The following is a 16,193-nucleotide window of genomic DNA, read 5'->3' on the forward strand; positions in this document are numbered from 1 at the left end:
TTCTATTATTTCATTGCTACTTCTGTATGGAACCTGGGACCAGGGAACACTATGGAGCTAGAATAAAGATGGGCACTACGGTTTTCCTCAGCCAGTCATGGCTCCAGGTGTTGCTGCATATGGTCCATCTGTCTGCAGTGTGTATGCATTGGGCTGTGCCCCCTTGCCCAGTTTAAAGCCTCCCGCGGTGGATGCCAGTGGTGCCCCTCCTCTGTCTTGTAGCTGGGCAGGGGGAGAGGAGGGAGATGAGGGAGTGAAGATTCTCCCAAGTCACATGTTCCCAGCAGCAGCAGTGGCAATAGCTGCCGATCCTGCCTGTAAGAGAACAAGATCCCCTCAGCTGCTGGCACTGTCAGCCTGGCACACTGGGTGCATGGGGTACACATAACTAACTGCTCCTAGTGATGCCGGTAATCCTGGAGTTAACCCTTCACTGTCACCTCTTGCAATAGTTGGCACGGTCCTTCTCTATCTGCAGGTGATTAACCATTTAGATGTTGGTACCAGCGGATAAGAAGTTGCCCAGCAGTGACTCGCCCACTTCACTGCTTGTACCTGGCATGTCTCTGTGAAGCAGGTGCCATGTGGCCGTCTGGAGCGAGCAGTAGGGCACCATGCCCCCGGGACTCTGCTATTAGGAGAGCAGCTTTCTCTGGGAACCTCTCTGCAATGCCCTCACACCTTATGCCAACAGGGAAAAGCGTCCGGGTCTTCATCAGCGCCAACCCCGAAGGTAAATCCTACTTTTTATTATACGAATGTGTGTCTATTACGGCTCTGCTTAAACTCACACATGGGACTATAGCTGCTGCAGAACGTCTTTGGTGTTGCCAGTAGGGATTGGAACCGTTTTATTGGGAGTGATCGTGCTACATGTGCTATGCTTGTCAGTCCTTTATACAGGTGTTTGTAGATATATCCTCTATATATAGGTATTCAGTCCATTAGATTGTAAGCTCTGAGGGGCAGGGTCATCTCTCGATCATTTCTGATAGATGTCATTGTTATTTATGATCGATGTATTTGTCATTTATGATATTTGTATTGCTTCCTTTGATTGTTCTGTACTGTTGACATTATAATAAGTTCATCATATCATATATTGTCATTGTTAGTAATAATATTGCAGTAATTGAAACATATCATGTATAAGGCTAAAGTATATTATTATGTATTGTATGATTATAGGGTATATAGCATAGGATAGATTTCCTGTTATGACCTATTATGTAACATAGTTAAGGATACAGATCTATGTATGTAAATTAACCCCATATTACCTGGGAGAGTCCTTTTCCTAATAGTTGGGGAAGAAGGGGGGATATACTACAGAGTGTTTGCATGTCCTCATCATTAAGTGTATTTATAGTAAGCCCATACGCCTCATTGAGCCTGAGATGAATGCCTGGGTTACAGAAGATCCATCACATATTAGCCCGATGCTGATTTCTCTACATTGTGCTCACATGTCAAACACTGAGGAAGTCTAAATCCTGCATAATAAATGACTGGCATGTGTTCACAGAACCCATCAACAAAAAGTAGGTGCCCCAGATTTACTACAGAAGATTTTACTGGTATAATATGCAGAGCAGACTCTACGGTATTCATATCTAAAGGGACCAGACCAAGAGATAGATGAGCTTTGTAGAGTGACAGTTGTCTATATGGAATATAGGACATAAATATGAAAATAATACAGACATATAGTACGTATAGCTTATGTATGCACAGCACAGTGTTATATACAAAAAATGGAACTGATACACACAGTAATACATAAACAGATGCAGCAGAGCTGAGTTTGTCATTTGGCATGTGCTGTGATATTACACAATGGTACATAGTTACACAGTTTGCACAGTGGATAAAACACCTACAGTATGTCAAGTCAGGAAAAAGAATGCAAGGAAAACAGCAAACTACAAGGTTTTTATATAACGCAACCCATCATGATATCACAATGTAGTTTACATAGGACTGATCTGTCACTTATAAATTATTTTTGGGTTTGGTTTCTTAAATTCTAGTGAGATCATTTAATGAATTGTTTCTCCGCCACATCCATTATATCAGAGTACCAGTAGACTGTGACTGCATAGCAGTAAGTTTTGAGATTGTGAACCGGTGACATCATCGTCTACAAAAAGCGTTGACATCACTGTCATCTGAACTAGGGATGTGACCACTTTTCCCTGTGCTGAATGTTAGGTTTCCATTTGAAGCACAAGAAGTGTTTACAATGGATGGGCCTGACAAGATCACCCATGTTCAGTGACTGAGAGCTTGCTTTTTTTGACCTTGCTTTTATTTGAAATGCCCAGCGATTCTCCAGGCTTCTACATAAAACGTGAGCTTCCTTGGTCTGTAGCTGAAACCAGATCTCCACATTATGGCTCACAATATTGCTCTGTGTATTTCCAGCCTACACTAAGCAAAAGCTGGAAGCAGCTAAAACTATCAGTATGTCATGTAATATTTGCTGATAAATCATTTCCTACAACCTGATGTAAAAGGCTGGTAGGTATCAAGCTTTCAGGGTTTAGGCTTACGCATTATTAATGAACACGTCTGGTCTTGATTCGGTATCAAGAGCACGGGGGCTAAAAGTAACATTATCTCAGAGGGTCCCTCACTGCTTAGTATATTTTTATACTTAACAAATGGAGGAAGCCAATGTCACTTATATTATCTATTTGATGTATTTCTGCAAATTTCCATTTTCCTCTATGTTGATGACGCTATGCTTGTCGATTACAACGGGAATTATGTATACGTTCATTTCCATGTATATTACTTTCATCAGAATCACCCCCGTATGAGCAGGAATAACACATAATATACCCAGGGTAGGAGGAGGATATAGAAATTCCAATAGTCTCCAAGCTGCTCAACAACAGGCCCAGGCTGTCCACTAGGGAGAGCTAGAGCACGGTTTTCATAAATGGCAGCCTGTATTCTGCTGATTTGATGGGAACTTTTTTCCAATTCCCTCCCTATTCCACTATTGGTCCACAAACATTCATAAAGGTGACAATTTAGATCTTGGCAGAACATGTATTTACAGTATATGCAGTTCCCAAATGGACGAGTAAGTTTGCTTTTGGTTCACTACATATAATTTCACCTTTTATGTATTAGGTTATTAAATTCAGCTCACTGTTCCGATAAGGCTAGGGCTCCACAACGACTTTAGTCACCCAAGGGCAAACAAGGTCGTAAGGTCACCTATTTCACATAGAGAAACATTGGGGTTGCGTCTTAGTAATGCTGCAATTTTAAAGTGACTCACGAGCAACTAAATATTGTCGTGCAACATTAGCCTAATCATGTAATCTTTCACACTACAGTGTATTTCCTGCAAAGCTGTGTTCACATAAAGGCACATTTAGTTACTATATATAACGTATATAGTGTATAAACCTAAAGTGTTAACTTCATATAAAAAAACAGAGGGCCAAACTAAAGTCAATTTATTCAAGACTTTACTGCAAACAGGTTTGCACCATAAAAGCAGTTCATGCGGCTACTTTGGCGCTCAGGTTGTCCCCATCCACCTTCCCCTTGGGCAGTGCAGGGCTCATCTTGTCCATAGGTAAGTTAACATTAGCAAACAAAGAGGGAGAACCGATTCGAGAGCTACATTATGTAGGTTTACTACATCATGCTTTATGCCCACAGTCCATGGGAAGGGCAATAAGGACTCACTTCTCTGATTTTAGATTGGGAGCCACCTGTCATTAATGTACGTCCCTCGGCATGAGCATAAAGATTTTCGTATTATGGACCCTTAGACACTCCGATCATTGCTGTATTCTCCCCTAGTAGCATTGCTTCAATACAGCATGTGATGGGGCATGCCACAATAGAAAAAAAATTATGGGATTCTCAACCACTCTGTGAGAAAAAAACTTCTATGTGCCTCTGTACAAAAAGAAAGACTTACTGTACTTTATTTCTTTAGTCATCATAAGGCTATGGATAAAGTAACATAATGACATATATTATTTTGGTGTATGACATTGACTTTTTATCTTGAGGGCAAAGAAAATACAAAGGCTTATCCACAAGTAGAAGATTAACAGTGTCATAGAGTGCATGAACTTATGAGATGGAAAAATGGCGGCCATTGCACCAAATTTGCCAAAATGATGAATGTGGTATAATGTATTCAGTGACACTCACTGGGCATGTTAGACACATCTCTCTTCCTTAAACAACCTCACGGCAGGCACACATAGGCCCCCAATATTCTGCACCAAAAGATGGTGTATGTTCTTAATACATTTTCCACGTTGGACTTCTCTTAGCCACAGCTCTTCTCTCTAAATATGTAAAAAAAAAACATAGGATATATTTTGTGCACGATTTCTGGGCACAAATGGCAAGATCATACCGGCTCATTTTGCCCAGTAAATCTCCCTCATTGTCCCCAGTCTCAGTGGAGCATACAGAGAACATACAAACACGTCTTAATCATACCCAAAGCAGTTGGGCAGACAGGCTGAACACCTAGTTGCTAAGATGAACAATATAGTTAGGGTTGATCAAAAACGTATCTATAAATTCAGAATATTTTAATCATGCACACAAGTGCACAAGATTAAAGGGGTTATCTAATCACCGACAACCCCTTTTATATTGCAGCTGATGTGGCAATCAGGGGATCGCCACGCGTCTGTCTTTCAGCACTACTGGTATTTCGCCAGCCAGACATTTCTCCTGCAGTGGTTGCTGCAGGAGAAATGTAATATTACATGGTGGACATGATAAAACAAGCTAACAGGAGCTACAACAACTGAGTGGTCCCTCCAAACTCCTGTTCAAAGTACCACAAATGAGTGCACACAGTATGCAAATGCCACTCTGATGATTGGCCAAGTAAGACCACGCAGCCACGTCCATGGCAGCTCAGTAAGAAGAAATCATAGATGCGGCCAGGTTGTCCCTCTGATTGATCAGAACATTTGCATTTTTTTTTACCATGGAAAGCCCTTGGTTAAGGTCTACTTTTACATGCTCTTTTTAAAGAAGAAATAGTTACTCATTAGGACGTGCAATAGTAAATGTATCTAAGGATAGGGACCCGGAAGAAGTCATGCCCACTCTTACTGACAAAATGACAATAAGTATTGTGGGCTTTATAAATCTAAAATAAAAAGGGTATTTCTATCTTGAAATGTTATGGCATATCATGAGGATATGCCATAAGATTGTGATCAGTGAGATACACCCAAAGAACGCAGGTCACTTTGACATGTCTCCCTCACATCGGCGCTCTCGGCCAACCATGGTGCAGGAAACTGCATACAGTTGTGCAGGATAAATGAGTGAAGGGGTCATAGCACTTAAAGGGTGATTCCGACCTGAAATATGTATGGGCAATCCGCAGGATATGCCAGAAATGTCTAATAGTTGCAAGTCCCAGCTCTGGGACTCACACCTATCGCCAGAACAGGGGTCATCCAATCCCCGCCATGCGTGGTGTGGTGCCCTCCCGCCACTGCTCCCAGGCGAAGAATGAATGGAAAGCTTCATATCTGAATGTCTCTATACATTGATTAATATTGGAGTTACGGGAACAGCCAAGCAGACCAATATGCCATAAACGTCTAAGGTGGTAATACCCCTTTAACTAGATATGCAGCCCTGTCATTCTAAATATTGCAGGGGTTAAAGCAGTTGGACCCCCATGATGATTAAGTGATAGCATATCCTAGCAATATACCATGACCTACCTTAGTGGGCAAATGAGCTTTCCTCTGGGAGAAGGAAAACCATCTCTTTCGTGCCACCCATTTAAGGTAGCTTCCCTGTCAGTCAATGGGCGACCCATAGAAGAGCCTTGTGTCTTTTTAATAAGAACCAGCACCCCCCCCCAAACACTAGGTCAAAGGCCATCTCACCCAGCACCCTGCTATGTACTCCTGAGGGGCAAATACCCTGAAATAGCTATCTACAGATGGGTTTCTCTTCCTTTTGAAGAAGATTCTGGCTTGTCTGAAATAATTTGTCATTTTCCAAGGCTCTTTTAGTTATTGGACTTATAGGTAAGCTGAAACAGGTGGCACTAGAGAGATGGGACATGGGTTGCATACTTTTCCCCATGGAGCATAGCGTGTAACACCAACTGCGTCTTTTCAATGAGAACCAGCACCCCCGTGCGTTACTTTAGTGGCAAAACACCATTCTTTTAATGCAATAATCCATCTTTGTTTTGTTTTTTTCAATAACTGATATTCATTCATAAAAAAGACACTGTAACATGTTGCTACTAGTGTTGTGCTTGTTGTCCCGATGTTTGATGAAGCATAATGAACCATTAGTAAACTTGTGAGGAGGTTACAGCTTAGCCAAAGATTTCAACCAAAAGTGTGAAGCTGCAGCACAATTTCTCTATTCTGCCAATTAAATCCTGTATTGTGTCAATTAAATTACATTGGATGAAGCTTTGCAGTTGGAAAAAACAGAATAGGGTTGAGGAGTGCAAAGCAGATTCATAGAGAAAAAAAGACATCATCTTTGGAAGGGCAAGTTCGGGAATACCTTGTTATACAGAAAAATGATACCAATGATAATACATTGAGTAATAGTGCAATTCATTCCTAGATATAATTTCCTATTGTAATGATCGTTATCAGTATATATATATTGAATAAAAGTCTGACAACTATCAATTTAGGAAATATTTAATCTTTTCTGATATTTTTGTAGAAGAATTAAACTTTTACTTGCAATTATAATGTCAATCGTTCAATAGAACTGATAAAAAACATTGTATATTTTTTCTATTTATCTCATAACTTTGCTAGCATCCCGCAACATCAAGCCTTCTTCAGTAAAGTTTTGTCCATGTTTAGAAAGAAAGGATCACTAAAATCAGCGCCACTCTTGTCCCTGGGCTATGTCTGGTATTACAGTTTATCACCATTCACTTCAGTAGGGATAAGCTTGAATACCAAGTCCATGGACAGACATAGCACTGATTTGGAAAAAAAAGCAGATTCCTTTTTCTAATCCTTAACGACCTCTTTAACTCTTTCCCAAAGTTGGACATAACTGTACATCCATTTTAGCAATGCTTTTTTTCAAATGGGCATACAGTTATGTCCATTGGACGGCCCAGGCACAAAAGCTGTAGCTGCGCCATCCACAGCAGGTGTCGGGTGCAATATAAAGCCAACATCCTGCTGTAACGGCCGATCCCAGACATTATTTTAGTACGTTTTTTTTCTTTATATTTTCCTTATTGTTCAAAAAAAAAAAAAACATGCAATAAAAATGTGTATATAATAACAGGATCATGGTGGATAAAGATGAAAACAATTATTTTCTTTTTTCTCTCCCTTATCTAAAATTCCCCAATCCACACACCAATTCAGCAGTTTGCTGTAATTAACATGACTGCATCAGATACAATGCGGATCTGTGCAAAATCATTGCAAAAACCCTGTTTCTCCACAATTCTGTGCAAATTGTGGCAAAAAATGCCGGAATATCTTGGCCTGTGTCTGGGCCTATTCTTTAGACCTGGAACTGTACCTCCTTCAGCCCTATCGTTAATGTGGCTCTATTTGCGCAGACCTTTTTTTTTTTTTTTTTTCAATCCTGGACTACCCTTTTAACACTGCAGGAATTCTCTTAGGAAAAAAGTGTTAAAATATAATCCTACAAGTTTAAATAGTTGAAAGTGATAGTAAAGAGACATTTTGTCACCCTTGTCTTATTATTCATCTAAAGTATGCACCTATTGTACTGATCCCGTCATCGCTCCACCACCTCCAAGCACAATCTAGTACTGAACCAATCCACTTCTGTACACTATTGCAGCTTACCATACTGTCAGTTGTATTATTCAGACGGCGAACTCCTAAGCAAAAATTAATCTTGTCATTTACACTATAATATTGATCCAATTGCTATGAATCATGACAATTAGTATAGTTGATGCAGCCACCAATAGATTTCTATTATACTATTTAATTAATATATATCACTTTTTATAGTATTGATAAAGATTTAGATACATTGAAACTTTAACCATGGATGTAAGATCATTTATCATGTTATAGCAAGCACTGAAGTAAATGGATATATTCACAGACTCGTTTGAGATGAGCCTAAGGTGCATATCCCTGCACATGGTTCAATGGACGGCAGCTTTAAAGATTTTTTAGAATATTGATCAATTTATCACCATGACACGTTAAGTCACAGTGCTCAAGACAGTTTTCGTAAATGCCAGAAGAGCTAAAACACTGCAAGATATTGTGATGGACTATCAGACATTTGGTGAGACTGAATTGAATGCTGTGACGGTTTTCTATTGATTGTTTTAGGCCATGGCAGGACAATAGACCACAGCTAAACGGTCTGAAGAACATGCTGCTAGTGTTTGTAATTATCCAAAAATAAATTGAACACAGTTTATTTTCCAACCCAAAAAATACAGACTAAACATTCAATGTTATATGGCCTGGTTTTACAGGGGTTCAGTACTTGGCCTCAATCAGCTGTTACTTTTGGGGGTACCCACAATAAGCATGCCTCTTGTCCTGCTGCTTCAGTAATAACAAAGTATTGCAGAGTACCCAATGAAATCAATGGGCGCCCATTTAAACTGATATGCATTCAATCAAATCAATGGGCATGCATTGGAATTTAAAGGGCGTCCATCAATTTCAACGAACACTTGGGCTGATTATAGGACCACTTTCTATTAGTTCATTATGCTTTAGTTGGATGCTTGGAAAGTACAAATATAATGCCCCTAAGTATTTCAAATTCACTGGACTTGCCTGGTAAACCAGTCAATAGACTTCAAACTTGTATTTATTGCATCAGAAAGTCTACTTATGGACTTTAGACTACAGGCTTAAATCATGAGTTAGTTTTTCTTCAAGATGAAAATGTCTTTATGTAGAAGGAGTGGCCGGCTAACTACCCTACGGAGGCACAATGATATTGTAATTGGGAAGCCTTATTGTTATCCTACCCCTGATAACCCTGACCACAATTCCAAAAAAAACAATGGCCATAAGCTCAAGATAATATTGTATATCATTCTGGGTAATGTTACTGACACACTTGAAATGTGCCAAATACTACTGTTTGCACCACATTCTACATGCCTACTCTGGGGTACCACTTTGCAGCCATTTCCCACAGTAGTATTCACACAGTGAAGACGGGCTCATAGTAGTACCAGAACAGGAATAATAGCTGTAGAAGTACACTTTACAAATGTGTCAGTCATAGTTTCATACCAAAAACTGTGCCAACTACGTAGTAGATATAAAATGTTTCCAATGACATATCAATGCCTATACAGTAGATGGAACAGTACCATATAATAGTGGCCGTCCCATACAAATATGCCTACACACAGTACCGTCCATTCAGTAATGGCGGGCATCTTTATGCCCATACAAAATGGACAGTCAACACATTATGCCAATATTAGTATCAGCCCCAATGCCCTTGTAGTAGTACTAGTCTAAGCAACACAATCATAGTACCAATCAGTGTGCACCTTTCTTAGTGCAAGACAGCTGGACCCCAGCACTAAATGTGTGCAAATTTAATTTACCCCAATAGAGGGGATGACTTGTGGAACTGTGTATGTGCAGAGATGTCGTTTTAATGGCAACCATTATTCAGCCAACAGCAATCAGCTCCAAGATGATCATTAAATGTTTAGCTTGGTCGAACATGAGAAGTTAGAGGTTTTTAGACTCATCTAACACTGCATCTCTGTCACAAACATATCCTGTATTCCCATATGGCACATGCGCAAAGCACCTTGCCGCCCGGCTAATCAAAGGTGAACTGTTTGAACTAGCTGCAAACTGGCCTCTGTTTCTGTTACGGGTGTTTTTGTACCGTTTTACTTTTGTGCTTTGCTTCTTCATATTTGAACTTAGACTGAAAATGTTGTGACCCGTCTTCCAGGACTACTTTTTTAGATTCTCCTTTGTATTGTAAACTGATCCTGCTTCACCTTTGTTATCTGACCCCTGGCTTGTCTTAACTTTGCTCATGTCTACTTTGCGGTACCACAGACCCAGTAATGTCTGATCTCCATTATCGATCCCTGGTCTGCTGACTACCATCCTGGTATCTCTAGCTAATTGTTCACCACCACTGGTACATTTTAATTTTCACTGTGGTCATTGCCCATAGCAACTGTACTTCCAGCCCATTTCTGTTGTGTCTAGTTCCACTTCTACAAAATGTTATCCACAAAATCGATTATTGAACCAACTTAAGGCATCTAAGGCCCAATTCACATCAAGTTTAGGCCTTCTGTGGTAGTACTTCCCGACGTATACCACTGACGAAAGGCACAAATGTATCCCACTGTATGGCATACAGTCGGATACGACACCCGGGGACTAGGGCTGGAGTCCCGGGCACAGCATCTATTAGTGCTTTGCCCATGGACTCTGGTGCTGTGGAAGGCTTCTGATGTAACTTCTATTTATGAACAGTGACTTCAGGAGATCCCTAGCACTGTAGTCCCCAGGCAGAGCACTTGTAGATGCTCTGCCCGGGGCTATTCCACTGTCAGGACAGGATGGTATAGCGTAGTGACATACGCTATTGCATCCTTCAAACAAAATGTATACGGACATATACCAGCCCGACGGAGACCAAAAGGGCACTCTTTTGGTTTCCGTTGGGATAATGGAGCCCTATATACACGTTTTTCATGCACGTCGGGAGCTTTCCTGATGTACACGATAAACGTAGGGCAGTAACTTGATGTGAATGGGGCCTAAGTCCTAGAGTCAGCTGAGTACCTCAACACTAAAAAATGTTATGGATAAGTGGGGTCTTAAGGAAGAAATTGTACCATCCGGTTGATTATTTTCCTTGGTATGACAGGGATTAGACATTTACAATCTCTGCCTAAAGTCATTAGATTGTCAGCAGGTTCTGCTGAAATCAATGCGATCTGCAAACAGAAATCGAACGTCTATGGACAGCTGAAGACTAAAGTTTCTCCCTGTCATGTCATTCTTTTATTTTTCTTACCTACAAAACCTCTAAAAATCCTTTAAATCAGGAATTGTATTCAGTTTTTCTAAAGACGTTGTATTTTCAAACATAAATGGGGCTACAATTTCAGTATTTTTCAACCTAAATAAACACATTCAAATCAATATTTCTCAACATGTCAAACAATAAAAGCCTGTGCCTCAGGATTGTTAACATTTGCTGATGCAATGTGTCTTTACATTGTGAAAAATAAGTTATTTCAAATCCAGCTTTATCTCTGTGTTCCATTTAGCTAACACAGCACATGCGGCAGATGATTCCAGCCTATCAATTCCTTGACATTTTCACAACTTGGTGCGTACTCCAGTAAAAAGGGCAGCCGCATACGTATATATTGAATGTTGTTCACTCAGTCTTCACTTATCTATTGAATGGCTTCTGTCGTCTTCGAGACACAACTATTTAAACTCTTAACTATTTTCTTTTCAAAAGCAGTGCTTCTCCTCAGGTTGAATGTGGCCATGCATATTAGATAGATTCTTTATGTCTTTTCCACAAAGCTGCGATTTTTAAGGGGTGCAGGGAACAGCAAAAGCGTGAAGACTGAAGCAAACATCATTGTTCACCCATTGCACTAAATACTGCCGTGCTGAGAGAAGGAAGACTCTCAGTAGATTTCTGTATTACAGCTTCACTGTTCTATGGTACTTTTCCTCGAAACAATCATCTTACTCAGTAAAGTCTAGTGGATTATTACTTTGAACATGTAAGACAATATTAAATGCTTGAGCCTTTGTTATAAAAAAGCGCTATTTAATATTTACTAGAAAAATGATATCGAGGTTTAAAAAAAGCAGATGTTAAATGCATGTCAATAGAAAAGCTGTTGCACCCCTAATAGAGAAGAATTTATGTAATGTATATGGGAACAATTCCAAGCCTCATGGTTTTTTGTAGGATCGGAAGGATTTGTGAGTCAGAAAATACCAGTAAACTTAGAGTGTTTCTCACTCTGAAGGACCAGCTTGGCTTCGCATTATGCAATGATTTAAATGGGAACTGTGTAATTCTTCATTTCTCCTTTGGTGGCAGTGCAGGAAAAATGAACACTTTCTGCAGGTATTCCCACAGATTGCAGCTGATTCCTGGGGGTGTCTACAGGGGAACAGCTGTTATCACCAAGGGACCATTTTAAAAAAAAGAATTGTACAAAGCGGACACCCCCTTTGAGCATCATGCACATAACCCTATTATGTTTCTGTACAACTCTGAGGCATACAAAGCTATAATACAGAATCAGTAGAAGTCTTTAGAGGCCTTGACTTTCATATGACTCCAATTTCATTAAGAGAATCCCCAAAAAAAATTCTGTTGGATTTCCTTTGAATGGATGAAGTAGCTGCTAGGGAAGAATATGGTGCCTGACAGAAGCACCATACAGCGGCACACAGAGTCTGTGTAGCGTCCACGGCGGTGGACCGTCGGGATTACTCACACCCCCCCTCCCCCCGATGGCCGCAGCTATGGATCTGTGAGCACTGGCCCACATCTCATGCCCAGGAGACGCCAGGGCTCAGTTCCGCTCCGTTCTGCTGAGTCCCGTAGGGTGCGCGCACACACTCGTCACCAGGCCTTAAAGGGCCAGCGTGTGCACAAGAAAATAATCATCAATTAACCCATCATCACCCTGGACTATAAAAAGGGCTCTGCCTTTTCACTCATTGCCTGAGCGTTGTTGTGTTTACCCGTGTTAGTCTTGCAAATGGTACCTTAGTGTTATCCTTTTTCCAGTGTTCCCGTACCTGCTACCTGTATCCTGTATCCCGTGCTACCGTAGTTCCTTTGCCTTAGAAAGTTGGAGTCGTGTTGTGCCATCGGTCACGCCTGCTGTGTTACACCACGCCTGGTGTCTGCTGCCAAGGTCCCATGTGAGCCTAGCCGTTACTACTGTCTGAACTGCTACAGGTACCCTTGTTCTTGGACTATATAGACATTGACTTGGTACACTGTTTGACAAGCTGCTATCCCGGTACGGCCCAGTGGGTACACATACCCACAGATTGTGACAGTATGCTCAGGCCATGGACCCCGCTGGTCAACCCAAGACCGTGACGACATCACAAGCCATGCAGGTGGATATGCTAGTCTGCCAATTACGACAGGACCAACTCCTCCAGGCGGTGATTGGCATTACACATCGGCTGTATGCACAAGCTGCAGTAATCTCAGCATCCGTTCCTGTTGCTCCAACTGTTCCTCCTGCTACACCTCCTGTCAGTACCAGTGCCGACTCCCGATTCTCATTGCCACCACCTCCTCGCTACGACGGAGACGCGAGGATCTGCAGCGGATTTCTGAACCAGTGGCAGATCCACTTCAGTCTACATGCCAGAGCATTTCCTACTGCTGGCGCAAGGATCACATTTATAGTCTCACTCCTTACTGGCAAGGCCCTAGCATGGGCAAACCCTATCTTGGAACATCAGGGACCAGAGACCCAGTGACTTCCAGTGTTTCCTACAGACTTTCTGCATGGTATTTGAGGAACCTGGACGAGTCTCCTCAGCAGCTGCATCTCTTCTGACCCTTCGCCAGGGGGATACCTCCGTTGGCAAGTACGCCATTCAGTTCTGCACCCTGACTGCAGAGCTGTCCTGGAACAACGAGGACTTGGTGGCTACATTCTGGCAGGTACTGTCTCCTAAAATTAATGACGAGCTTGCTGTTCGTGATCTGCCACCTACCCTGGATGACCTCATACTTCTAACCACCCAGATTGACATGAGGATCTGGGAGCGATCCCAAGAGGTTCGTCGGGAGAGAAGATTCCCTAAGCTGGTTACTATCTTCTAGCAATCCCTGTTGCCATCACCAGTTGTCCCACCAGAGGAACCCATGCAGGCGGACTGGCTCAAACTGTCTGCCCAGGAGAAACACCGCAGACACACTTCAGGACTTTGAATTGCGGCCTCAAAGGCCATGTTGTGTGTTTGTGCCCTCAGAAGTAAAAGAATCTCCAATGCCTAGGATTGGTTGTAGAGAAAACCCTAGGTGGAACGGCGCTAGATAGAAAGTTCTTCTCTAAACTGTCCATTCCCGAGACCATAGCGTCTGGTGAAAAGATGCACTGGGTCTCTGCATATCTGGACTCAGGATCCGCAGCAAACTTCATCCAAAAAGGCCTAGTGGATCTTCTCCATTTGCCTACAGTCCCTCTGAAGACGCCTTTGACTGTTGCCTCGGTGAATGGACTGCCTCTACCCGACCCGATCGTATCTGAAACCAAGCCGCTGAAGCTCCAAGTTGGAGCCCTTCATTCGGAACTAATTTTGTTTCTTGTTTTGCCTAAAGCTGTCAATCCTGTCCTACTGGGCCTGCCTTGGTTTCGACTACATGCCCCTGTCCTGGACTGGAATTCTGGAGAAGTCCTCAAATGGGGCTCCAAATGTCGCTGCCGCTGTCTGTTACAGATCCATCCTGTCCAACCTCCTCTGCCTCAGTCATTGGCAGTATTACCCCCTCGTTTCTCTCAGTTTGCGGATGTCTTCAGCAAGAAGGAGGCTGAGACGCTTCCTCCACACCGGGCTTATGACTGCCCCATTGAATTGGTACCAAATGCGTCCCCTCCCCGAGGTCGGGTATACCCTCTCTCCTTACCATGGACTTAGTCTATGTTGGACTATATCAAGGAGAATCTGGAAAGGGGCGTCACACAAAAGTCCTCTTCCCCGGCCGGGGCCTTCTTTGTCAAAAAAAAAGACGGACTATCGTGGTCTCAATCAAGTCACGGTCAAGTATAAATATCCGTTGCCACTAATTTCCGAACTATTTGACCGCATACGAGGAGCCAAGATCTTCTCTAAACTAGACTTGCGTGGGGCTTACAATTTGATCCGAATCCGTCAAGGTGATGAGTGGAAGACGGCGTTTAAAACTCGAGACAGGCACTACAATGCCCTTCGGTCTGTGTAACGCTCCCATGGTCTTCCAGGAATTTGTCAATGATATCTTCCAAGATCTTCTTTATGTCTGTGTTGTGGTACACTGTTTGGCCAGCTGCTATCCTACTACCGCAGTACGGCCCAGTGGGTCCACATACCCACAGATCGTGACAATCTGTATGGAGTCGCAAGGAATACTACTAGGGCCTCATGCACCTGACCATATTTTTCCGGCCGCAATCTATCCGCATTTTTGCGGATAAATTGCGGATCCGTGCCTTTCTATGGCCCCATGCACATGACTGGGATTACACGGATCGGTGTGGGGGAGGCAAATCAGTGCCACAAAAACACAGGACAAGTAATTTTACAGTCCAGATTTGCGGATTCACCAATACTGGTGAATTGTTGTGGATCCGTGAGTGCAGATGACGCATGGATGCACAACAATGTTTTTTTTGCAGTTCGACGGGCCACAACAAACCCGTGGTTTTGCGGACCGCAAAACCAATACGTTCGTGTTCATGAGACCTTAAACTTCACTGCCTGTACCCTCTTTAAACCATGTGAATAGATCATGTAAGTTATCTCTTACCAAGTACATGTACAAGAACACCTGAACTTTTTTCTGGGTACAGAACATGCAGCAGGAGTTTTAAGAGCTGTGCAGGAGATGCAGAATTACAACAGTTGTGTTCAGAATTGTGTATATCTTTTCATCTGTTAAAAACAGATAATTGTCAGATACGTATATTGGGCATCTTTAAATTTGCTTATGTGTATTTATTTACTTGTTTGATTACATAATGATGTCCTTTTGTGAATGGGATTTGGGTCTTATTAGCGCATCAATACCTTCTACAACCCTATGCATAAAAAAATCCATATGAGTTTTAGGTTAACCAGACTATTTGGATGTTAATTTTTTAATAAATTCCTGAAAATACCTGGAAATTAAAACAACCCAAATCTAGATTAAAGGCTATGTAAACCTTTAAACAGTTTATTTTCTTTTTTTTTTTTTTTTTAATAAAACAAGGTATCATTGTATTTTAAACAACTTTGTATTTGTTTTTTATGACATTTTTTTAAAAACTTTTTGAGATACAGCTTCTATGTATCCTGGATACATAGAAGCTGTATCTTGCACTCAAACCCAAATCCGTCAGGTCAGTGGGACTGACACCTTCGGTGACAGCGAGTTCTGCATATCTCTGACACGCAGGATTCACCTGTTAATAATATTAATAA

At 41.8% G+C, this 16,193-nt stretch overlaps 1 protein-coding gene across 1 annotated transcript in view; it reads left to right on the forward strand.

Annotated features, from left to right (window-relative positions):
• The first annotated feature begins 327 nt into the window (after positions 1-327).
• Positions 328-16,193, forward strand: part of NWD2 (NACHT and WD repeat domain containing 2) — a 253,510-nt gene continuing 237,644 nt past the window's right edge. Inside the window, exon 1 of the mRNA XM_075858996.1 lies at positions 328-733. Coding sequence (XP_075715111.1) covers positions 583-733 — 151 coding nt within the window. The 5' untranslated portion in view covers positions 328-582. The remainder of the gene's footprint in view (positions 734-16,193) is intronic.

The sequence above is a fragment of the Rhinoderma darwinii genome, chromosome 1 (genome assembly GCF_050947455.1).
Source record: "Rhinoderma darwinii isolate aRhiDar2 chromosome 1, aRhiDar2.hap1, whole genome shotgun sequence".
Taxonomy (NCBI): Eukaryota; Metazoa; Chordata; class Amphibia; order Anura; family Rhinodermatidae; genus Rhinoderma; species Rhinoderma darwinii.